Genomic DNA, 26,134 nt, shown 5'->3' with positions numbered 1-26,134 from the left:
ACTAAGTATTTGATATTGTAGTATTGCTATTTCAATAAAGGATTTGGATGTACAGCCTAACCACTACTTGGACTACAAACATTTGTATTATAGCGCCCTCTACATGCCAATTATTGTATTTTATATAACCAACAGTGTCAATTGTGCACTATGCCTTCATTTCTTTATATAACATGTAGAGTCACAGGATCTCACACCCTGTTCTGTCACAACTTCAACTTGTACCTCTCATGACGTCACGGCGCCCTCCCTCGCGCTCCCCCGCCCTCCTCACGAGCCTCTAAACACACCGGGAAATCTCTCGGTGCCTCCGTCAGTCAGTCAGTCAGTCAGTGCGTGCGCCGCCGTCTGCTGAGCGTGTCCCTGGCCACATGCGCGGAGTGAAGGTGCAGACAAGGAGCAGGACCGCCTGTTGGATTTGTTATTAGGAGCGAGTGAACACCTGGATTACACCGTCAAACACAATCTTTCATTTTTATTTTTTATTCCTTTTTTTTTTTTTTTTTTTTCTCGGACTCCTGGGCTTGAGAAACCACCTGCCATCATGTCTCGGACTCCAGAGGATGTGAGCAAGCTCACAGAAAGTACATACAAGGTGAGTGGAGACATAGAAAATGATTGTATTATCTCTGATTTATCCTAAGAGGTTTTTTTTTTTTGCATTTTAAATCACGGAGATAACCACAGATTTTAATGTGTCTGGGGTTTTCTTTTATTAAGGTTTAATCACATTTTACGGGAGTTTTCTGACAACCCACCACATCACGTTAAATGCATGTCCCTTTAATTTCATAATGTAATAAAAAACCATCTTGTGCAACTGAAACTTTCTGTTGTTGTTTATAGTGGCAATAAACTATGACTTGTGCTCTAAAAACAGCTGACAAAGTCCAGGAGCAACCAAAAGTCAATTTGAGGGACACACCCTGTTATTTTTAGGAGATGCATGAATCAAAGCAAAAACCACAGAGTAGCCAAAGCCCTCCTGTCCTGTTTGTCTGTCATGTGATGATTAGAGAAGAAAGTTTTCTCCCATCAATCAACCTGCTCGTGGCTTGTCAATGGACTTGAATTGATTTGATCAATAGCCATCTGATCATGGGATCAATCTTGCTTACTCAGCATGGACTGATCTAATCAAGTTTACACTGCTGCCTCTCACTACTGATAAGCAGACGACAGTGTGTGGGTGCACCGCATGTCTTTAAAATGGTTTTAAGTTCCCCTTTTTACTGTAGAATTAGGCTTAAACATTAAGTGGGATATCCTCCCTGGTTTAGCAATTCAAGTATGTGAGTGTGTGTTTGAGAGAGAGAGAGTCATACCTGAAATTTACAGTGTGTCACAGTTTCAGCTGGGAGGGAGAGGGAGAGAGAGAGAGAGAGAAAAAAGAAAACAAGGAACCTGTTTCCCTCTTTCTCTCTCCTCTGCTCTGTTCTTTTCTTCATGTAAAGTCATACCTGTCCCTTCATTGTTCTATTGAGGGCGTGTCAGGGGAATAGAGACATGGAGGTGAACAGCACTTGATTGTTGAGGCCTTTCAATAGAGAGAGAGAGAAAGAGAGAGAGAGAGAGAGAGAGAGAGAGAGAGAGAGAGAAGGGGGGGCTGGGGTTGGGGGGTGAGAGTGATGAGGTTTGTGCCGTAAATAGCTGCCACTTTGTGTGGGACTTCGCTCTTTTGAGCAAAGCATACGTGAGGGGTCAAGTTAAAGATTGAAGGTTTTATTGTTCTCACATGGTGGTATTTATAGAGCAAAAGCTCAAAGCACTTGTTTTCATGTATTTCTCTTCTCCGCCCACTCCCACAAAAATAGCCTCATGAGTTTCATTGTTGTCTGCAAGCCCTTTTTTATTTTTTCCAAAAAGAAATTAGAGATGTTTGTGATTGAAACGAAAGAGAAAGTGTAATTAGTTCCAGGAAGGAAGAGTTGTACTTGCTGGTTTGCTCCATAAGCTTTAATCTCTGTTCTTTGTACCAGGTTGTGATGGATCAGTTGAATCCAGGCCTCAGGAACCTGGTCAACCTCGGGAAGAGCTACGAGAAATCCGTTACAGGTAAACACAGCTTTCACCCTCACCTAATGTGAACTTTGAATTTGGTACCTCAGTGTCAGCACTATCTCCACTAATCGAAGAGTTTCACCACAACACGAAATGATCCAGCCAGCAACTTGATGTTTGTCTGTCTCCCCCTGCAGCGATGACTCTTGCCGGAAAGGCCTATTTTGATGCAGTTTCCAAGGTTGGAGAGAACGCTATGGTGTCTCCGGTCTCCAGAGAGCTCGGTGAGTTTCACACGAGTCCGGGTTGCATCTGCCCACAGTGAGTGAAATCTCTGTGGTGGAGCTCGATCTGGAAAAAGATATTTATACCTCACTTTCATTTCTTTTGAAATTTACTCAAGGCACTTTCATCATTTTTTATTGACTTTAACAAAGTTACTTCAACAACGCATGTTTGCTTTCTTGCAGAGAGTTAGATGAGAACACTGATACCAATGTCATGTCTGTAAGGTAAAATTGTTTGGCTTAACTTAGCATAAAGAGCGAAACTGGGGGAGACAACATTAATTAACATCTTATTTGTTTCAAAAAAATCAGTCGTCATACGTCAATTTGTCATCTTACCTGTTTCTTTTTTTCTTTCCTGAATGTCACTGCACCCAGTCAAGTAATACCCCCCCATAAAACCATAATGTGTTGTTTATTACAAATTAATCACCTCATAAAGTGGCAATTAATAAAGTGTAAAGGGGCCTATTAGCCGTTCTTTGTTTTAGTCTTTAGCTGCTGGTTGCATTATACAGGCACAAGAGTGGTATTGATCTTCTCCTCTAACTTTTGGAAAGAAAGTGAATGAGTGAATATTCAAAAATGTCTGTTTCTGTCAACTTTATTACAGTGACATATTTTGCCTGCATGAGTAAATTATGCAAACATCTGGAAATGACATTAATTGAACCCTCGTGGCATAGTAGCAGCAGACACTTATATTGTCTTCCTCTCACGCTGATTGAAGTGCTTCCTCTGTCTCCTCTCTGAGGCTGTCATCAAGCTTGTATGTTGTTTTTCATCCATCCTGTGACTCATCTCCAATTATGTTATTAGTGGTAAAATCTGGAGCTGACCCAATTCATCCCAGGGTTCTAATTCAGCGCTATTACAATTCATCAGGTTGTTTTTTTGTTTTCTGCTGCGTCACTCCTGCAGGGTTCATAAATTGGCCTCATGTAAGCTCAGGTTGATGTGACAGGCAGGGGATCGGATTATTAAGATCATATTAATATAAATGCAAAAACAATGTCATCAAGCCTTTGGTCTTTTAAACAGAAATTGTGACCACAGTATATATTCTATACAATTTACATCAGTACATTACAGTAATCATCACACATTATACTGAAAAATAGCTGTGGATCTCTTCTTTCTAACAGCATTTGCATTTTGTCCAGCCATAAACAAAATATGACGACCTGTCACAGAGCATTTACTGTGTGATAATTATTTGATGTACCTTTGGTTAAAATGTAAATTATACAACAAGGAAGCTGTAAAACACCAAGGCAGCGTAACTGAACATAAGAGCATTGTCAGTGTCTAAAAGTGAGACCATTAATAAATTATTTCCACAAGAAGACTCCTAAATATCACTTTCCCTCTGTCAGCCCCAAAGATTTCCTTCCTTTTCTGGAAACACACTGTAATAAAGAACAGACTTTCATTTATAGATTCAGGTTGGTGATATAAAACAAAAAAGCTTTCCTATTATCCATTTTGATACCAAGCAGTAAAATATATGAATTATGTATGAACAAAAATAGAACCACAAACACAGAAATCTCCTCTCTTCAGGACGGATCTCAATCTGTATTTTGAAGATTATTTTCTCTGTCTGGCAGAGAAGCAGTGAAACATGTTGCGCAATGTTGATCAAGTTCGTCGGGCCGCACCTGTCAGTCAACAATGCCAATACTTCAACGCTACATGAAATAATATGTTCATGTTACGTGCTTGGTTGGTGACCTTTTCACTGCATTCCACGTAGAAAGGGTTGGAACGTTTTACTGCTTTAACAATCACATTTTTATTTGTACTACTTTGGGATTACTTTAATGTCATCAAATCAGAACATGTTGCAATCTTACCTCATGGCAAAAACAATATAAAAGGGAGGCAAAAAGACAAAATCGACCCGAGATTTGCTAGAAATGTAACTATTTACATTTACTGACATGTCGTCAGTAAAATCATTAGAATCCATCCCACATTAAAACGCCCTCTAGTAAAAAGGCACATGAAGTCTTTCTTGACTTGCCTGGAAGAGGCGACAACGAGACAGTGTGAATTCTCTCACACATTGCAGAGCAGCAAACACACTGAACAAACAGACAGACAGAGGAGACTGTCTTCCCACCACTGATCCTCCTCATCCCCTGTTCGTCCATCTGCCTCACCAAACCCACCGCCAGTCTTTACTGTCTGTTTGTGGAGGCTGAAATGCATGGAAATACTTTTATTGGTACAATATAACAGAAGACATAAGATGGAGTTAAACAATAAACAATAAGTCTGTCTCCATTCCCTTTGCGTAAAAAATACTTTTACAACAGTTACAGTTGGCTATAATTGCTTTAATGAATCATTTCAATCTTTCACTTAATCTCTAACAGTAGAATGATTGATTTAGATTGATTAAAGGGTCAAAAGCAAACATTTCCATTGAACTGCACTACTGTCAGAAATGACAGAACAAATACATTACGGTTTTATTATGACAAGCTCTCAGACTGCAGACAGCTGTCAGGACTGAAGGCTTGTGTTTTCTTTAGTCTCTCTGTGAATGCTGTGGTGTAAAAAGCACTTGCGTCACAGTGGTTTGCAGATATTTGCAGACAGTTACCTGAGGCTTTTACAGTTTGTCCACATTTTTCTCTTTCTGATTGATGCTACAATGGAGGTGAAAGTGTCCTTTTTAGTCTTTTTGTGTTTAACTGATTGTTCCAATTTGTAAGCTATTGTTATTTAAATGAGAATGAGAATATATTTTAATGTGGTACATTCTAAAAAAGATATGGCAGTTATATCACACTCGATACCATGTAAACTAAGCTTTGTAAAGAGGTTGGAAATGTAAATGTTGACAGTTGTCAGGGCCTGAAACTAATTATAACAACCTCATCTAAATTAAGACTTCATAGTCTAACAAATGAATAGCGGTCAGTTCTAAAAAAAATAAATAAAATGAAAAAGGGTTTAAATTGAAAACACCATAGTTATTATGCAACACGCTACTGCTACTGCTAACTATGCCAAATACTCCAAATATTTGAGAAGGTGCAAAACGTTTACCGTGAAGTTATACTATATAACATCTGAAAAATGCAATAATACTATCGTCCTACAAATTAAATCAAATGTAGAAGCAATAAAACACCTCGATAGATTTAATACATTCAGGGGTTTTACCACCTTACTTGCTCTGCTGTCACAAGTAGCTAATGGTGGCTAACGTTAGCTAACGTAAAAAGATATATAACTGACATTACTGAGTCAATTCACTGACTTTATTGCTCTTCTCTACTTCTGCTTTATTTAGTAGTATATCATTTGTCATGGACATACATTGGACTTATTTTAACAAAAGTAAAACAAGAAGTAATGAAACCGTAGCCTTAAGTAGAGACATGTTTATTGTTTCCTGTTTGTCCACCCATTCCACTTGCATAGTGGACTTGGTTTAAAGCCACGACATGTGACATCACTATACATCAGTACACTTTGTTGCTGTTTATCTATAATGTTATGGCAATGCAGCTGGTATGCAATACATCACTCTGTATGTTCATCAGTTTTTCGTAGGTGTACAATTAGAAACTTCCTGTGCATTAGCGCATGACTGCGCTCCACAGGGAGTTGCCATTCCTCTATGAAAAGCAGCAGGTAGTAAGGGACTGAAAATGTTACAGAAGAAAGAATAGCACGATCCCCACCCCTTCCACCTTTTCTCTGCGCTGTTTGTCACGCCTCAGTCAGAAATTGTTTTTTTGAAATACTGAACTACAGTCAGCATGAGAAAAATGGTAATGTCAGCCGGAGTGATGTTTTCCTCTGCAGAGAATTGGGATTTTGAACAGACAGGCCTCTGAGTGTTTCCTGCTGATAGCCTCTGTAACAGGTTTTGGCTTTCGAGGGGGAGCCGGCTCTTCTCAAGGGAGGTTGATGTTATGGCTAATAAGAGTTTGTGACATTTCAAACGTTTGGCTTCGAGCTATTTCATGGGACAGTTTTACTCTCTAGACACATTGCACAAAATTGTATCATCAATATGATGGGGGGGCAATTCATCTTTGATTACAGACATCATCACCAGAAGCATCAGTAACCATAAATAGTTCCCAGGGGTCAGTGAAAGTACACATCCCTTCATTTTTCTCACTGTGTTATATTTTGTGTCTGAGAACACCTGAAGCAGACTCATTAAAAAAACTACAAAATTAGCAACTTAGCGTAGAAACCTGTGTTTGTCCAAAGTCGAAATAATCCACTAACTAAAACCTCCAAATTATGAACATGTTATATCTTGTTTGTTTTATCTCCTCTTTAGCTTTGTCCTCCTCGCTTCCAGCAAATATGCTAATATAATTAAATATAATATAATGTTCCTGACTCCCACAACGTCCCCTGCGTATGAAAGTGGTATTTATTTAAAACCTTATAAGTGGCATCAGCTATATTGCTCATGATAGAAGTCTGGGCTGTTTCAGAGGACAAATATCTGGACCATATGGCATAAATGTGTCTAGGACACTAAAATATCAGGGTCAGTCGCACAGGCACAGATTGTGTGTCCCCACCAGGCACAGACTGTTAAAAACAAGTAAAAAAGAGAAAGATGGAGGTCGTTTCCAAAGAGTCCACTCATTGTTCAGTCAGTTATGACTCCTCTCGTCACACTTCACAACCCTCTAATGATCCCACACCTCAAACACCATCGTCCTACATCCACCATTAAACTAAAAGCTCCCCAGTACTCTGGGAATTTCCTCCAAGGGACCTCTAAAGAGACTAGAGACTCACTTACTGCTCAATAAACTGTGACGCTGGAGCATCTAAAACCCTGTCACACTACAGTCCTTTCACGAAAATACCCCAGGATTATTTTTGAGCCCTCTTTTACTTGCTCGGCATCTGAAGTTGGTTATCGACTATTATATGTTTTACTCTATGTTCAAATTTTTTTTCTTCTCATATTAAGAAATAGTCCTGCAGTTGTTATGGTTATTAAAGATCTCCCCCCCAGTTTGTTGTTTTATAAATAGATTTATTGTTGATGCTCTGGGCTGCAGTTAGTTTATGTGTATTAGTAATAAATGATGTTATGTGCTATGTGTGATGGCAGGTCATTACTCTGTGTAAAGGAAGCTCTCACAGCTATTGATCTGCGGCAAACAGAGTCGACATGCTGAATGACAGTAGAGGTTTAAAAAAGGGTCCCTTTTGATCATCATTAGTGTGATAAACTGATAATAATTAGACTGTTGGGTAGTCTGAATGCTCTAAGCACATACAGTACACTTGCCTGTCTTTTAGCCTTTGTGTGTGAATTGAGTGTTTGCAATAGAGCTGAAGTGATGAGTTGGTTGATTATCGATTAATTGCCAAGTATTCTCGGGTTCAAACTTTTAAAATATGAAGTTAATTCTGCTTTTCTTTGTCATATATCACTGTAAACATGACATTGGACTTTTGATTGAACTAAGAAAAAGGCATTTAAAGATGTTATCTCACCCTCTGGAAGGTTTGCTGATTGAGTAATCAATTAATTTAAAAAAAATTATGGGCAGATTAATCAATAATTGTAGTTGCCGCACCATATGTTAACTTTAAGAATCAAGCAATGCCGCCTTGGCATTAGTTTATGTGTTTGAATTTATGCAGTTGTTGTTGACAAAAGAATCTCACCCCAAGGTCCATTAATTAGCCATTCCTGAGCTTTTGATTACATGACATGATCTTCATCATTCAATTATATATACAGCTTAATTTTTCTAGAGCTTTTTAGGGAAATTTTCTCAGCTTCAAAGTTGGGATCCAGTTTATTCTTGCAAAAAGCAGGTTAAAAAACAATTTCACCTCCAGGTTTATTTAATGATCTATGCAGTGGTTGCTGGTTGTGGTTGCTTGTTTATACAAGTTCTGCTAAGACATGTTTAACAAGACTAAAGTCATAAAAACTGGAGCCATAATCATCAGATGCCACAATGAATAACAAAAAAGAGTCCAGACAGAGTTTAACCACAGTCATGTCACTACGCCTGTGGAGTCAGCATTGATCAGAGTGACATCATTATGATAACATGGAGGGAGTAGCTCATCTGTGGCAACCTCCAAACAGTGTCTCTCCCTGTCTCCAATGGAATGTGTACAATTGAGATACCATTCGATCCTGAGTCATATAGGAGTCGGCCTCGTTTCCTCACTTACACTGCATGCCTGTGTGTGATGCATCTGTTATAAAACGTTGCAACAAGACGATGACCAACAACAGCTGCTAAGTCCCACTCAGATGTCGCTTGCGCAATAAAGGAAACATTATCAGTTGGTTAAATAAAGGTGAGCCAGAGAAAAGGGTGCCAACAGGTGAGCTGCCAATGCTTGCCCTGCCAACGTCATCCCATATTGTACAGCTTCCTTATCTAACACCAAATAGGCATGGCTGTGTTGGCACAGGGCATTCCCAGCTCATAAATGACATTATTTATTGAGGCGTTGCTATGTGTACTATCAGCAAGCATTTTCTGAAGCCATACAAATTAATTACCAACTTAGTTGTTAAAGAAATGTCTTTTTCAGCCTCCACTGTGACTGGTAAAAAGGTTTTATCTAATTGTGAGCTACTGCATATCTACGCTGTAGACTATGATAATGATGAAGCATCAAAAGAAGAAGTGGGAGAGAGAATAAGAGTTCATAATGATGAATCATAAGTCATATGAGTGAATCATGGATGGTGGGATTTTCCACTGGGATCTTTTATCACTCTTGCACCAACCTGCCTAGAAATCCATGTGAACTTGGCATTGTGTATTTTAAATTGTTATCTTGACATTTAAAACACTCAAGAGAGAACCAGCACCAGAAGGAGATGGGAGATAAGATAAACTGAGAGAAAGCTGGTCTGTGATTTTGTTGCTCTTTTAATGTAATGAACTTGAAAAACAGTCCAGTTCAGCCCGATAGTTTCTCAAACATTTGTGTTTTTTGTACTCTTAACTCTCACGCGTCATTTCCATAGACAGAAAGCCGACGTGCATCAGTTCCAATGCATCCTCTTCAAGTTCATGTGACAGATTCATGATTCATCGCACACTGTAAAAAAGAAACAAAAAACGGGAACCTGTGGTTGCCATAATTTTACCGTTTCTAATATTACAGTAAAAGGATATAAGTACTGTTAATTTCACGTGTAAGGTTGGTGTTTTACTCCATAATTTAAAATGTCATGCTATATGCCATTAAATATTACGGCATTTTACCGTACAAATAACAGTCTCTAAAATAAAATACTTTATTCTGTATAAATTCCCTTTACAAAACAAGATTTTGAAATATGTCACGGTTTGGCAGTTTTTTGAAAAACAACATTCATACTTAATGACATATTTTACAGTCTTCTACTGTCACGGTTTGGCAGTTCTTTACTTTAAAATCTACAGACTTTTTTTTTTTTTACAGTGAACAGCCTACATTTAGCAAGTTGTGATAACTTTCTCTAGCATTTGCTCTCCCTCAGCCAGACTTTAACACCTTATTAACCCCAAAGGTGAAACCTGCAGGTGTACAACGGCCTCTTTGAACCCCCCGTCCTGGCCTTTCTCAGCCTCACTCCCCCCCCATTCCAAATCCATGCAGTGCGTTGTTGGGGCTGTACAAACAGCCCCTGATCCCAGTGACACCCCTCCCCGTCGAAGCACAAAGGCAGCATTTACCAGTATGTTCTGGTGACCTTCAGAGGGCAATGTTGTTGTAGCTGGACGCTGCCTGCTGGATCACAGACGTACAGCTCGGTATCAGCAGGTCATTACGTTTGTTTGCTCTGAGGCGGAGGCGTGTCGGAGGAATGTCAGGTGTTGGGTCAAATGTGTTTGAGGTGTTGGTGATTAGGTGAAGTGTGCAGACATTTTTTGAGATTTTCACCTAAAAATCATGAAACAGACACCTGTAAACTTCTGAAGGTGATGAACTTCTTGCAGGTTGTTCACTTTTGCCCTTTTCCCTCACAGTGACACTGTAACCTTTCCATATATGATGCCCCACACTGTTTTTACAGGTTTCACCAGAACACCATGTCCTATAGTAAACCTTGAGTCTAGATCTCACTCCATTGTGATAGAGGTAGTTTACAGTATTGACTCAGTCCCTTTGTGTTGCATCATATGCTGCTCTATCCATGCTGTAACATGCTGTCTGTGAATGGAGACTGTTCTGTATCTGACTGCACAATACCAGAACGTTTCATAGAGATTACTTATTGACAGCTGTTCAAATATTGAAAGGAGATAAGTCATGTGTAAAATCTGGGCTGTAAAGATGTAAGCAAGGCTTGATGCAAAACCAGTTATGCTTATGCAGGAAATATGTGTTCATTGTACCATATTCACAAATTATCATTAACTGCGATAGCATCTGCTCCTGAATCGACATCTTGTTGTTTTTGGATGTTTGGTTTCTGGTTTCCAAATGCTGTCTGCCACCTCTCTTAAAGGAATAGTTCAGCATTTTGACGAATATCCTTCTGACTTTCTTGCTAGCCATTAGATGAGGATGGACACTGCTCTCATGTTTGTGCAGTACACATGAAGCCACCACCTGCATCCACTTAGCTTATCTTAGCACAAAGACTGGAAACAGCTTGCCTACCTCTGTCCAAATGGAACAAAACCACATACTAGCACCCCTCAGACTTACTATTAAACATATTATATATTGATTATGTGCCATTCTATTTCTTGACTTGGTGTGGTCGCTTCCTGTAGTGGTATCGCTCCACTTTTCAAACTCTCAGCAAGAAAGTGAATGAAAAATTATTTGTTTGAACACCTCTAGACTCTGGTCAGAATGCCACAGGGTCATACTGTACATTCAAAATGATTGAATGATCATTGAATGACACTAAAAGTTGTTCCTGGTCTTCCTAGGTGTCGTTCTGATGGAGATCGCAGAGGCCCACAAGAAAGTCAGTAACGAACTGGAAGAGAATGTGAGTAGCTTTAAAAGTATATTTATTAGTATATTCTATATTTTTTCTTAGTGTCAACAAATTCCCATAAAAAGACCAAAAGCAACTATAAACTCATCCTACAAACAAATATTGTCTGTATCCAGAGACCTACATACATGATATTCCTCTGTGCTCTGTCCCATCGACATCTATTATATCTATATCTAAAAACATAAATAAGTCACACGTGACATGGCATGAAATAGTCCCCAACAAACACACAATTCACTAGTGTTTGAGTACTGTTAGACACTGCAGAGCCATAGGATAGGGTAAGTATTAAGAGACTAATACATTGTAGGTTTTGGTATTTTTTTGACAATGTGAAAAACACTGAATATGACCAGTAAAGTCCAAAGCTCTTGAGGTTGTTCCCTTTATCTCTGCTCAATTCAGAAGAATAAGAAGCAACATAATGAGAGGATATAATGGATCTGAAGGAAGAAAAGAGACAAAGTCCTGTGTTGCAATTATTTCATTAAAGCAATTTTGTGCATTGACAGGTCTCCTGTTAAGCCTGTAGGGGTTTTTATTCCTAGAAGTACCCCGTGGCCATAAACACTCTTATCTTGACATAATGGACAGAGACTTTCCATTTGTCACACTGTCCTTTCTGGATGTGTAAGCTCATTCTTCTTATTTTAGAGAGTTTGAAGCAAAAGGTGAAAGAAAGGGAGTGAAAAAAGCCACACAGTCATTCCTGACTCTGCCGCCTCAGGTTGAAATACTTCAGATAGCTGCTGGTGACTCGATGTATACTGAAGTCAGGTGTATGCAGTTTAATTACGGCAACAACTGAAACACAACACTCAGTCTGATGTAAGGAAGGTTTAAGAAATAAGCTCTCTCTGAGTTTCCTTGTGGCTAACCTCGACTGATTGTAATTTCTCTGTAAGAGGAGAAAGCTGTAAATCTTTAACTTTAACAGGCTGATAATCCAATTCCCTTGTGGGTGGAATCCTCTCAGAAACCCATTATCATGCATTCCACCAGGTCACTCCACTCTTATCGTAACACTGCCGCTGAGCCATGTGACTGAACTGTACACTGTGTTTAGAACGGCGTGCATGCAGGATGATGTATGTTGCAATGAACTTGAGGTGTGTGTTTTCTTTTTTTCCATAGTTCAAGAGGTTCCACAGAGAGGTTATTATCGAGCTGGAGAAAAAGACAGATATGGATGTCAAATACATGAACGTAAGTGTAATCATATAGCCATCTTGCATTCATCCGGGCAAGCGTCCACCCACCAAACAGAGCAATTATTTTTTTGTATCTCATTTGTGTCTCATGCCTCTCTTCTCAAACATCTGTAGGCTACGTTCAAGCGCTATCAGTCAGAGCACAAGCTCAAGCAGGACTCCCTGGAGCGCTCACAGACGGACCTGAAGAAGCTCCGGAGGAAAAGCCAAGGAAAGCATTCGTCCAAATATGACATCAAAGAGAACGAGGTGAGACCGAAACCAAACCGACCCCTTCCTTTAAAAACCTTTTTTATGGCTTTGCAGGCAATGTCGCTGTTGCATGCTCACGCTGTGATGCCTGCGAAAACAATATGACAAGCGAACAATTTACGTGATGGGGTGGAGAGATGTGGTGGAGATAGTTCTGATAATAATCACATACCCGTGCAACGTCGTAAGGAGGAGGTGTGCAGCATGTTCTGCTTTCCAACAATGTAGTGTTTCGCAAAAGCATGACAGACACCGATGACTCTAAATAGCTTTAAAAAACACAGTTTTAAATAAGACAGGGGACAACAACCATCAAAGGTGCCACCACACCTATAGTTGTCTGCAGGTTCCCTGTGACCTGAGCTCACTGCGTTTAGCAACAGATGGAAGGCTGTCGTTTTATTCAAGGCGTACACACCCAAATTTGCTTATGCATGAATGCTCACATGTATGCAGGCACACGCGAACACAGTTTCGCTCCATGCTGAGATTCAGGTTGTATTGGATGCAGCAAGTGTGATTAATTGCTACCAAATGAAGCCAAAAATGCAGTTTGTCATAAAAGTCAAAGGGTAAACAGATCGACTTTTGTTTCCAGTGTAACTCGATTAGGTATATTATCCAAGGACATACAGTATGGATGGTTCAGGCTACAATAGAGCACAGAAGTCAAAATCAATTTAGGTGTTACACAGAGAATAAACTTAAACTTTCAAAACATGTTCCTAACAGCAGTAAATAAGCTCTCCATCCGGAGAGAGCTGGACTCAGGTTTTACAAGCAGATGGACAAACAGCAGCGCTGTCTCATCGAACTGAATCTGTTGCATCTAAAAAAAGCAACATAAAAATGACAAGAAGAGTTAAAATCTCCGGTTAAAAGTGTCACTGCTGAGTGAACAGAAGAACACACACACACACACACAAGCTTTGAAGTTTCACCAGTCGACGTTGACACCACCTCGCACGAGTAGGTTTGTTGTGTGTTGTTCAGTGACCCTGAGTATATTGGGATGAAATGTGTTGCACGTTGTCTGGTGTGTATGTCACTGCTGCTGTACATCGCTAACAAGCAGTCTTAACACCTCAGACTGCCATTTGCTTTGTAAATCAATGGGGTGAGACTGAGAAGGACTGAGTAATAACTCCTGTCTCGCTCTTGTTTTAATTTATCGACTGTTTTTATTGCCGTATTCAGTGATGGATGGTGTGTAAGCCTGGTTTGTCTTCAAGAGAATTACTGAACAAAACCGTTAAATGGTAAAGTGCAGATTGCAGGTTGTGAAGGGCTTTTTTGTTGCTGAAATGTAGATCCAGTCTCTGTTTATTTTTGCATTTGAATGGCAGCTTTTAAAAGGCACTTGCACAATAAGCCGTCTTGTCCCGGGTGGAGCTTGTAAGCACGAGCCTGGCTCTCAATCTTAGCTGAAACTGGCGCCCCTCTTCTCCTGGAAGTGTTTTTTTCATTATCTGATAAAAATGTCACTGGTTGATCACAAGGGAGACGGGCTAACTCCCAAGCTTCCTCATATATATATATATCACCTGCCAATGATGAGCTCAGTCCTGTCTGTCTGCTCCTACCACCTCTCGCTGACAGTCTGTACCATTGTTTACTGTGAAAATGGGAAATGAAGAGCCTTGATTCAGCGTCAGGCTATCGTAGAGAAAGATACATTAAAGGAGACCTCAGAGACAGGCTGCTTTACTGTCACCATGACAACCTGGGGAATGGGCCTGGAAATGAGCGAGATGGGGGGAGTGGGTGTAGGGTGAAGGATGATAAAAGGATGAAGGGGTGGGTAGAAAAGTCGTTTTAAAGAGTTTGATGTGTCGGGTTCAGTCATTGTGAGCCTCTCTGTGGGGAAGGTGTGTCTTTCAGTACACTGACTCGGTCAACCACTGCGCTCAGATCAATCCACGAGCAGCAGGAGACTCAGATAAACTTGTTGCTAGGTGCAGAGACTCTGATTACGAAGCTCATTAGTGTCTCAATTAGTGCCTCTGAGCACACAAACATTACGTTGTGTGGCCACCGAGTTAGAGAGGGAGCAATCAAGAGCCAAAGTCAGTGTTTAAGCCGCACATATCCCCTGACTGATAATCTGTAGATTCATCCTGTGGCTGCAAGATGAACAAAACTAAGACAAGTGTGTGGGGGGCTACACAGTCTGTAGAAAATAATTAAATATACTGAATAAATAAAGAGAAAAGAGAAAAGAATGATAATAAAATGTAAGACAATTGAAATTAAATTAAACAAGTGAAGTAAAAGTGACAGATAAATCAGGAATATAAGATTTCTCATGTTTTAAAAGTGACAGATAAATCAGGAATATAAGATTTCTCATGTTTATTTAATTTTTTTGCTTGTACTTTCTTTTATTTTATGATTTTATGTTGAATAATATTTTCATTTCTTATTTATTTCTCTGAATTTTCTAGAATTTCTTTACTTTACTTTTCTATATTTTTCTATATTATACATTCAGTTTTTTATTTGTATATTTAGATTTATATATTCCATGAGCCTGATGAAGTGCTGAGCGAAATACTTTGCTTTGGTCTCATTTTGGTGCAGTTTGTGGTCACTTGTTAACCCTGTACCGACCTGCTGTCCTCTAACCCTGTCTGCAGTATATGGAGACCATCACGTCGCGTCAGATGGACATGCAGAAGTTCATCGCTGACGGCTGCAGAGAGGCCTTACTGGAAGAAAAGAGACGCTTCTGTTTCCTGGCGGACAAACACTGCATGTTCTCCTATCAAATTAGCAACTTCCACGAGAAAGTAAGCACGAGCAGAGAGCAAATCCCGCACAGTCAAACCCGTCCTTTTACAGACTGTTTAACACCTGCTCTCTTTCTTTTCTCTGGTGTTTCCAGGCCAAAGAGACGCTGTCCATGAAGCTCCCCAGCTGGCAGGAAAAGTGCAGCGACATCACCAAGGTGCCGGACACGGTGAAAACCATGATAGATCGACTTTCCACCACACCAGAACAATCACCGCAGGTTGAGCGCTACAGCAAGGTGAGTAGCTGCTCGTGTGTGGATTCATGGTGATTTGTATCAAACCATAAACGAGGCATGAAAATGCTCTTTAACATAACGTTTATGATGTATGCACTGAATTAGGCAGTAGATAAAGACCTTCCAGATAACACAAGTGGAACAAATCATGTGGAAAAGATTGGTCTTTTATCTTGTTTTGTTGCTTGTAGTTTATCTTATCTTGCAAAGGTGCTGATATCTGATGAAGGCTGTTGTGTGTGAAGTGTCTGGTTATCATTGTCTGGCTATCAGCCATGGGAAACCCTGCATGTGCTCTTGTTGTTCATATAAAGTCCACTGCATGTGTTTTGGCCCTGGCTATTTACTCCTGCGTAGGAGGGAGATAATAAGCTTCGATTAAAGTAATGACCGTTGATAAAGACTTTATCCTGAGACAGTATGCTTGCTATTAATTCCCTCAATGCATCTGCTAATCCGATTCTTCTCCATCTCCTCAGGGCAAGGTGGAGTCAATGGTGCCGCCACCTGCACCTCCACTAAAGGCACAGACCAGTCCGCTAGCCTACATGTTCAACCCAGAGCCCATATCTCCGGTCACCTCCTCTTCAGACCACCACTCAGGTACGGATGGCTTCTCTGAAACACACCATGTCTTCCACAAATGACATCTCTCAGTCTTAACAAGATGCATCGTGCAGATGTAGAACATTCGTATAATACATTCAAGGTGTCCTCCTTTCTACTTTCTAGCTTAGCACAAAGGGTGGAAACAGATCTGTCCAAAGGTGACAGAATTACCCTGCCAGCACATCTGACGCTCACTAATTAACACATTATATCTCGTTTACTGTTTCCACCCCCATAAAACTTCATGAGTTTATGTATGACCTCACTACAGAAGACCCAGGCTAGCTGTTTCCCTTTGTTTCCAGTCTTTGTGCTAAGCTAAGCCAATTGTCTCCTGGCAGTAGCTGCATCAAAGTGGTATCAATCATTTCTCCACAAGAAAGCAAATGAGAGCATTTCCCAAAACGTCAATTTTACATAAATGACTTAAGTTTTAATGGATAACTGATCACATGTCTAATCTCTCTGCTGCCTCCAGACCCGGGCAGTATCGGAGAGGGAAGTCTGTCCCGGTCGACATCCCAATCGTCCGGTCTCAATATGAGCAGGAAGCCTCGGGTTAAGACCATCTTTCCCCACACGGCGGGCAACAACCACACACTCCTCAGCTTTGACGATGGCGACATCATCACCCTGCTCATCCAAGAAGAGAAGGACGGCTGGTTGTACGGAGAGCTGGAGAAGACACAGCAGTGAGTTTTCAACTGTCTGTTGCTCTTTGCCTCATGTTGAGTCACGCTTAGCCCATCTTTTTTATTCATCTCAGCATCTTTGGTTTTAAAGGATAAGGCTGGATGATTACCCACTATGGAATGATCATACTCACACATATTGATTGTGTAGCCAAAGTGTGATACAGTTTATTCCTCTGTGCAACAGAGCTCCACTGTAGTCCAAAAGCCATTAAAAATACATCAAAGAGCTGCACTGTAGGGCTGGATGACGCATTTCTTTATTACCATGAATGCACACGTACGTTGTTTATTTTAAGGTGGTCACACCTGTTACTGTAAATACTTCCTTCCATAAGTGAAAATTGAGTGACGACTATAGTGCCCAATTGTTTTAGGCAATCGCCGAGCCTTTTAAAAAGATTAAATATATTTGTGACCTGTTTTAGTCTTTAGTCTGAACGAGTGGACTTGGATTTATTGACAATAACAAAAACATAGAATTGTTAAGAGCTGGATAGGATATGTCAGTGTTTTTTTTTTAAATTGTTTCTCACATACTTGATTTAAATTCAATCTTAACACAACCTCTGGCACACCAACAAGAGGAAATGTACTTTCATTCCAATAATTATGCAGCAGCACTTACACCCAGGTGTTTTTCACATAACTCGGTTTAGCAGTACTTGTTTCTGCTTTGTCTTTGTGGCTATTGGGCTGTGCTAATAGATCATGCCTAGACACAGAGTATGCCAGGTATGTTCAACATGACCGTCATAAAGCTTGATCTCTCTCTCTCTCTCTCTCTCTCTCTCTCTCTCTGTCTCTGTCTCTGTCGCTCACTCTTGCCCTGCCCATCAGCAACACACACACACACACACACATGCAAAAACTCCAGGTGCACACACACATATAAAAAAAAGAGACATCTGATCCTTTATATGTCACTCAACAGGGAACAAATGCTTAAGTTCTTACCCACGTCATCTCTCTTAATACACACAAACACACGTTAGTTTTGTGTGTCACGCTTGCTCAAATTATCAGGTTGGAAAATGTTTATGTACAACAAGTCATGTTTGTAGCCCCAGAGTTGCCTGTGTAATTACAGCCATCTTCAGCTCCTTGCTGGATCAATTAGAGCTCATAATGCAGGCGAAAGGATTACGGGGTGATTACAGAGCTTGTGGCGAATATTTTTTCGCTCCTATTTTGAAACAAATTAATGCGAGCCTCATCTGCTCCCTGGATGTGTGTGTGTCATTAAGTGGTCTTCTGAGTTGAAGTGGTTTTAATGCAGTCAGTGTCGGTTTGTGAAGGAGAGGACATGTTGGGATAAATCACATCACATTCTGTTTCTTAGCAACAAATCCAGTGCATTCGTCAGATAAGCTATCTTTTTCTCTCTCAAGACAACTTGTGAGTCTTAGTGAACAAAATCTATCTGCCTGTCATGTATCTGTGTCTGATGTGTCTGTGCGTTATCTGTGGCCGACATTCCTGATTATTTTAAAAACGGATCTCTTACATGTCTCACATGTACAAAGAATGGTGAAAGTCAGTGTCAGTTTTCCTGCTTCAACAAATTATTAGATATAGTTCAGCAACTTAACAAATTTCAAAAGTGGCATTCATCTTTTATGGAAGAATGGATTTTTAGACCACACTTAAAAATATGGATGTATATCATTTAATCAATTTTTTTTATTTTTTATAATTTACCTTTGGACAGAACCAGGCTAGCTGTTTCCCCTTGTTTCCAGTCTTTGTGCTGAGCTAACAGCTTCATATTTACAGGACAGCGGTTTCAATCTTCTCTTTTAACTCTGGCCAGAAAGAGCAAATAAACAAATCTCAAATGTGAAACTATTCCTTTAAAGAGTGGGCGGTATTGTGTGTAATATAATCATTTATAGCTACAGTAATACGTGGAGTATGTTACATAGACCCCAGGAAGATAACAACTGATTGGTATCAACACAATAAATGAACAGTAAACACTTTATATGACTGTTTATAATGTTTTTGATGAGCTGTGTTTGTCTCTCTCATTAGGCGGGGCTGGTTTCCCTCATCTTACTGCAGACCTTATACTGATCCAGTGATATCTATCAGGTAAGAAAACATTACAGCATACTTAAAAAGAGAATCAGTTTTGCTTTACAGCTGATGTTTGATAGCTGCCATATGTCTTAGCAGCAATCAAGGCACGCCGGTGCGTTGTCTGAGCGAGGTCAGTCTGCCGGAGCAGGAGGAAGATGAGCCGGTGTTGCTGCCGCCACCAGACTACAGCGACGACGCCCCCTCTGACTCAATGGTCCCCTCAACTCCCTCACCACAGAACATGGTCAGTACCATCACCTGACTAACTAACATGTCTTCTGTTGTATTTATTCAGTCAGCACAAGCATTTTATTAGTCTAAATACTCAGGTGAGGCTACAGTAGGGAAGAATATGCATTCCCCATTCACTGAGGCGATGTGGAGGACTAAAATCTATTTCTGACGATGGTGTGTCCACTTACTTCACACTGAAAAGGTGTAAAAAAATGATATGATTATTATTATGTTTTGCCCCTTCTCATTTCTTTGGATTGATGCTTTGATTTGATGTGCAGTATTGACCGGTGGAAATAAACCAAATGATACTATAGGGAAAACATAGGACAAAATATAAAAAACAAACAAAGACTAATCAAAGTACAACTAAAACAGACTACTCTTAATGTTGGGTGGTTAGGTCCTGTAACGTACTGACATACTGTCATTTTGAACAAACACGAGTACTAAGATGCTGTCCTGGTGGTGGTTGTTGCTAAAAGAAGTTGCTCCTCCATGGATGTGGTTAACTTGACATTGTTTATTCCTCTAATCCATCATGTGTTCCCCTTAAATAATCAAATCTAATAATCTAATAATAATGTGGAAGTCCTCTACAATAAAATACAAACAAGCTTGACTTTTTTTTTAAAGTCTTTTATTATATTTTATATACCTACAAGCTGAAAACAACAAAAGTACCACCAAGGAGTTGCTAGAATGGGAGTGAATATTAGAATTACATTTGCCAGGCAGACAGAGTGTTACTATATAAATACAAGCAAATATTGCTTCCTATGTTTGCTGCATATGTAAATAGACAACTTCTTTTGTTAGCAGGTTTGCCATATCTGGCTGTCGTTGCTATGCATTTACGCCAGGCACTCAAGCTCTATTTGAATGGCAAACATTAGAGGACTGTGGTTGTGCTAAACAGCTACCATCTTTCAGTGTCTATGAAGTAGACCATCACATGTTTAAGAAAATTTCTTTTGCTTTTGTCTGACCTAAGTCATCACAGCCAAACCACAAAATGCCGTCAACTCAGTGACTAATCCCATTATATCAAAGTCTCCTCGCTGTAGAGTCAGCGCCTCCACGCCCTTTAAACAAAGCCAGAAACACACCTCAGTTTCTCTGATTAACTATATTTATCCACTAAGTTGTTTCCCAGAAGGATGTGTGAGCCTTAAGGACCTACACACTTAAGTACTGTATCTAGAAGAAGTGTAAAACAGACCAGAGAGTCTGAACAAGACATCTGAAAAATCCCCAAAGCCAGGAGTGGATAGATCAGAGGAGAAGGAGAGTTACAGAGGAAGACATAAAGGACAAGAGGTTGCAGTCACAATTTCATTTTGCGCCTGCACTGTGTCAGCTGATTGAAAATGAACTCTTAGCTGCTGTCCAGGCAGCAGACAAGCCCAGGCACACTTCTTCCTCCCTCATCGTTACCTTCCTCACTGCCCTGTCTGTACTCAGTGTCCTTTGTACCTGCTGCCTCAGGATTTTATCGTATAATAAACCACAGTGAGGGATATACCTTTCCAACAGGAGGAATCCCAGTACTTTTCACTTTCTTATCTTCCACCACATAACTGTATAATTCAAAGTATTTTAATCACACCACTGGCAAAAAGTTCTTCTTCATCTTTTGACAATTTGTTCAGATGGCAGAAGGGCTGACTGTGCTCTTTAGGTTTGTTATTGTGACTGCAGGCAAGGTGGACCTTGTCACTGTGCGTACTGAGACTTTTGTTCCCCGAGTTGAGCCTCTCAGGCAGCATTCAGGCTCTGTTTCCTGGTCGTATTTAAGGCGTGTCAGCTTTAGTGGTTTGCTGATAAAGTACTTTGGTTGCGTAGTTACTCTGGCAACAACTGTACACAGTGTTTTTAATTCAATGCGCTTGTCTGCTGAAGAACAGATAGGTTTAGAGGTTTAGAGTGTTTAGAAAAGGTAGAAAATGCATGTAACCCCTGGGTGTCGTTTAGTTCAGTCGGTAGAGCACCTGCCCCGTACAAAGGCTCATCAGTCCTTGCCACGGCAGCCCAGGGTTTGAATCCGACCTGTGGCTCTTTCCCGCATCATCTCTCTCCCCACATACCCTGTCAGTCTTCAAGCTGTCTCTGTCAAATAAAGGCCAAAAAAATTATCTTTATAAAAAAAAGATGCCTGAGAAAAACAAGAATTCTCAGCAATGTAAATCAACAAAAGCTCAAGCTGAAATGTTCTGATTCATAATTAAATAGGGAATCTAAGAGGTTGTTAAGGGCAGGGCACAACTCTTTCTGAAAAGCTGAGTTCAGGGACTAAAAGGCTTCTAATTGCAGCTGCATGTCCAATGACTTCTGGACGTTGTCTGCTCTCTATTGGAAGAACAGGGAAATGCATGTTTTTCTGCAAGTAATAACAAATGCAATGACCGGCGTTCCTGTAAGTATGATAAAAGAGACACACTTTAAGATTTGCATCTGACAAATTGAATAAAACAAACTGTGGTTTTATCAGCCCGTGTCCTGCACACTGAATAAACATAATAAAATCTTAAACATGTTTTTATCTGATGTGAAATGAAACCAACATTCTGATCTACAAACTCATGAGTTGAGTTCCTCTGATATATTTATTAACTGCTGTAGGGCCTAATAACATTTTTTTACAGCATTTTTTTTAAACAAATCTGTGCTGCAGTCGCCCTAAGGGCACATAACTCATATGTATTTCTGTTTCTCAACTTTATCGTCCCCATGCTCACTTGGCTCTGTGGAGGCGATAAGATTATCGTCATCCTCAGGTGAGAGAAAAAAAAGGGAGTGTGTCTCTCGCCAGCCTTTCTAGATTGTCTAGATTCCAGACTGAGTGTCTGAGGTTGTAGCTTAAATACGTGCGGGGAGGGGGGGCAGCTATTGATGAGAAATCTTAAAAAACCAGTCTGACAACACTGACTTTCTTCGCCGCTGGAGGGAGGGTGTGGATTTGTGGTGACTGTGGTGGTGTGTGTTAAATGTAGTGTGTGTTGTTTCTCCTTGTCCACTGGATCTTCAAGGGTCTTTTCTCCTGTGTTTTTTGACAGCAGGTTTCTTTAGTCAATGGGACTGCAAAGGCTCCCTTTCTAGGGTGAGTGACCTAACACAACTAACAAAAACTCACTAATTTTCAGTAATTAAAGGCCCGGTTGATGATGAATTTAAACAGCAGCATTATGAGTTTTTACAATTTTCTTCTTGCAGAGGAGGGAATCCGTTTGCCACAGTGAAGCTGAGACCAACTGTCACGAATGACAGATCAGCGCCAGTCATCTAACACCGGGGAGGAGGATTTTCACCGCTGTCATGCCTTTAGGGGAATCATGTAACATGGGACCCCTACTACACACTGGATATCACCCTAACCTGACATCTCACCAGCCTGCATGCTAGTCTCTCTCAGTACCAGTCTGCTCTATTAAAGGCATCCATCGTTTTGTGCATTTTACATTAGCCTCAACAGGAACACATTGCTCAATCAACACATGGAGAAGCAGGAAAGTTTTGTTGTACAAAGAAAATATTTTATGTTAAAGTCAGTGTTATAGTAATTATTCACCCCAAAATGAAAACGTAGACTTTGGGCAATCACTGAAAGTTGTAATCAAATTGACAAATACATTGCATTTCCTGTGGCTGCTTCACAATAAAAGCCACATTCATGTTTTAGCAGTACAGCTGTGCCTTTAATGTGAAGCAGTGGCAGTAGGAAATCTTTGGTTTGCATTTGCTGTAACTTGCAGTTCTGATAAAGTGTAAAGACAGTAAAAAACAGCGAGGCTGATATCTATGAGAAAAAATTGTGGTGAAGTACATGCATGCATCATTTCTTGTAAATCCCTCGTACACAGGTATGCAATCGGAATCCAGTGCAGGAGTGGCGGACTCCGCCCCGTTAGTGAATGTAAATTCATTGAACTGCTACTGCCAAAAAATGCATACCATAAATACTGTGGCGGCAAAAATCTTAAATTATAAGGAATTAAACTTACAGGAAATAATTAACACTAGCAAAGATTTTCATCTCAGCAGTCTTTCAAAGTACTGAAAGCAACTTTCTTTAACTTTTTTTCGACTTTCCAGCTTCTCTAAATGTCCTCAAAACCACAATCCAAGAGTTAAACAATTTCAAAGTTACAGGGAGTTTTGAGAAATTTAAGGCATTCATGCTGTACTGTACTGTAGTGTAATGTACTGTTTGATCTAAGATGTAAACTACCTTGGCATTGTAATACAAGGCTGAGATAAAGCCATTGGGGCTTATTGTGTGTGGTCACAAGAATACCAATGGAGTTTCTGATGAAATGCTGACAAAGAGATAAAACCTGAATCTTCTTTTTGGGGTGAACTGTTCCTTTAAAATAGTTTCTGTAAGAGTCACAGGCAGTCACAGTGTCAAAGTGCAGTGTTTGAATACAGAATGAAGAGATATGGATGTAAAAAACATTAAAAAAAAAAACAAGAGTGACTTGATGGTTATGAAAAAGACCAGCACACAGGCTGTCTTCCTGACTTGCCAAAAAAACATATTGTTATTTCTATTTTTATTAATTATTTTTGTCTTTCTTGATATACAAAGGTTGTGAGAATGACGGGAGAGTGAAGTGTTAGGGGGAAACCGGGTTTGTTGTTTGAGTGAAGGCAAAGCAACATGTCACCGTTTAAAATGAGACGGCTATTTATATACAATAAGTTTGTATGCGATATTTAAGTAAAATGTGTGTACAGAAGTCCATTCTGTGAAGGGGCCCCTTTAAATACAATAGCCACTGTGCTCATGATCCCATGCTGATTTTGATTTGGATGCCGGTTTGTATTTTAAACGGGCAAATTTACCTTTTTTGATGAAGGGAATGTTTTTCACTGGTTTCACTGTTGTTTCATGTAAATTCTGTGTACAATGCACAGTTTATGCAAAGTAAAAATGTACCTTTACTGGTAGACATTTTGATTGTATGAATAAAGTGGGTCATTGTTTGAAATCGACAGAGTGTTAACTGTTTTGTGAGGTTGTTGTTGTTGTTTTTTTTGCCATATATTGCCTTTACAGAATGTAAACGTATGGTGAGAAACTGATTGATGAAACCATTTTTTGATCCCCATAGACCCACTGATGTTAAGTGTGTAAGTTAACCCATCATACTGACATAGTTATTGCCTCATGCTTTCTTCAGAGTACCTTGCCACTGTGTTGACTAATGTAGTCTTTTTTTTCTCAATAAAACAAGATAAAGTGCATGATTAATGTTTGAGTGTATTTTCTGTTTTCCTCTCACTCGCTTCTGTAAGATAAATGTTGCTTCCTCACAGAATTGTATATTTTGTGGAAGGCACCGGGATGAAAAGTGTTACCTCACTACCTACCTTTTATAATTAGAAGCATAGCTGAATACTATTAAACGTACTGCCATACAAACATTATATAATACACAGACCATATAACAAATATTAGAGAAACAGAGATATACGAAAACTAAGAAAAAGAGGTTTGGTTTAGGTGTGTGGGCTGAAAGATCCAAAAAGAACTTAGTTGATAAATACAAACAATAGTAAGAGATGAGTGACTACATCAGCGGTCTGAAACCAGAAGCTCCACTTTCATAAGATTCTCAGTCATGTTTAAAATGTATTCTCACATCCAGCTAGCCAGAAAATTGTTTTTTCAACTGTCTCTTTATTTGACACAGTTGTGAAAGAATAATTGCTAACCAAGAACAACTTGACCACTGTCCCCTAAGTAATCTAATAATGATAATGGTACTGGCCTTTCATTGAAAGTACTGAGAGCACTCAGTCCTGCATTCAAAATTCTACTTCAGTGAAAATACATCAGTATTTCCAGCAAAATATACTTGTTAAGTAGACAAAATAAAATAAATTATTTTGAATTATGGTTCTCCAAAACCCTTTAAAGATGTGCGAACAAGATACTATATTGTGTTCTAAAACTAAATAAGAAATATGAATTTTAGAGGGGCCTCAGGAGCTCTATTGTGAGTTTTGTTGCAGAAAAAGTTACAACTTCGTGTTCATGTAAATTCCACATAACTGCAAACACCTGCATGGGTGTGCAGGTGTATATTCAATAGGATGATGAAGTAACTATTAAAGGACCGATGTGTAAAGGATTTAGTGGCATCTAGTGCAACTGCCTCACCTCATCCTTCCTGTACCTAAACTAGGTATAGAGACCAAAACTATTTCTGCTGTGGACATTTTCCACCGCCACTTCACTGTCACTTGATCTAGAGCCAGTGTTTAGTTTGTCCATTCGGGGCTACTGTAGAAACATAGTAGTAGTCACAACATTATGGCTGACTCTGTGGAAGAGGACCAAACAGGATATAAAATAGATATAAAATAGATATAAGGTAGATATAAAAGGCTCATTCTGTGGTAACAAAACAATTCGTATTTTCAGGTGATTATACACTAACAAAAATCTAGTTATGTATATGCATATATATTACCCTAAATCTGCACTGGACCTTTAATCATACAGTTGTCTGATAAGATAGATAGATAGATAGATAGATAGATAGATAGATAGATAGATAGATAGATAGATAGATAGATAGATAGATAGATAGATAGATAGATAGATATATCTTTACTAGTAGAAAATTATATAAAGGTAACTATATTTATGTAAATATAAACACAATGTGTTGTAGATAAATAATATATAGATATATGTATGTTCTTGTTTTTGGTCCCTGATAGTTGAAAACATGGGCAGCAGCGCC

At 39.6% G+C, this 26,134-nt stretch overlaps 1 protein-coding gene across 6 annotated transcripts; it reads left to right on the top strand.

Annotated features, from left to right (window-relative positions):
* Positions 1-298: 298 nt before the first annotated feature.
* On the top strand, positions 299-24,626 carry baiap2l1a (BAR/IMD domain containing adaptor protein 2 like 1a). Of its 6 annotated transcripts, none has more exons than XM_019272058.2 (15): positions 299-595; positions 1,980-2,055; positions 2,199-2,285; positions 11,198-11,259; positions 12,406-12,477; positions 12,597-12,731; positions 15,371-15,523; positions 15,619-15,762; positions 16,242-16,365; positions 16,850-17,063; positions 19,098-19,157; positions 19,239-19,389; positions 22,132-22,156; positions 22,439-22,479; positions 22,593-24,626. In XM_019272058.2, the coding sequence occupies exons 1-15, from the start codon at positions 545-547 to the stop codon at positions 22,641-22,643; spliced, it is 1,446 nt and encodes a 481-aa protein (XP_019127603.1). In that variant the 5' UTR covers positions 299-544; the 3' UTR covers positions 22,644-24,626. The 6 variants fall into 6 exon arrangements, with proteins under 6 accessions (XP_019127603.1, XP_019127600.1, XP_019127602.1 ...); XM_019272055.2 differs by having other exon boundaries at positions 22,436-22,479; XM_019272057.2 differs by having other exon boundaries at positions 300-595; positions 19,242-19,389; positions 22,436-22,479.
* Positions 24,627-26,134: the final 1,508 nt, after the last annotated feature.

This window comes from Larimichthys crocea, chromosome XVI (assembly GCF_000972845.2).
Source record: "Larimichthys crocea isolate SSNF chromosome XVI, L_crocea_2.0, whole genome shotgun sequence".
NCBI classification, from domain to species: Eukaryota; Metazoa; Chordata; class Actinopteri; family Sciaenidae; genus Larimichthys; species Larimichthys crocea.
The sequence above is the reverse complement of the archived record's forward strand: the minus strand, read 5'-3'. Positions and strand labels throughout refer to the sequence as shown.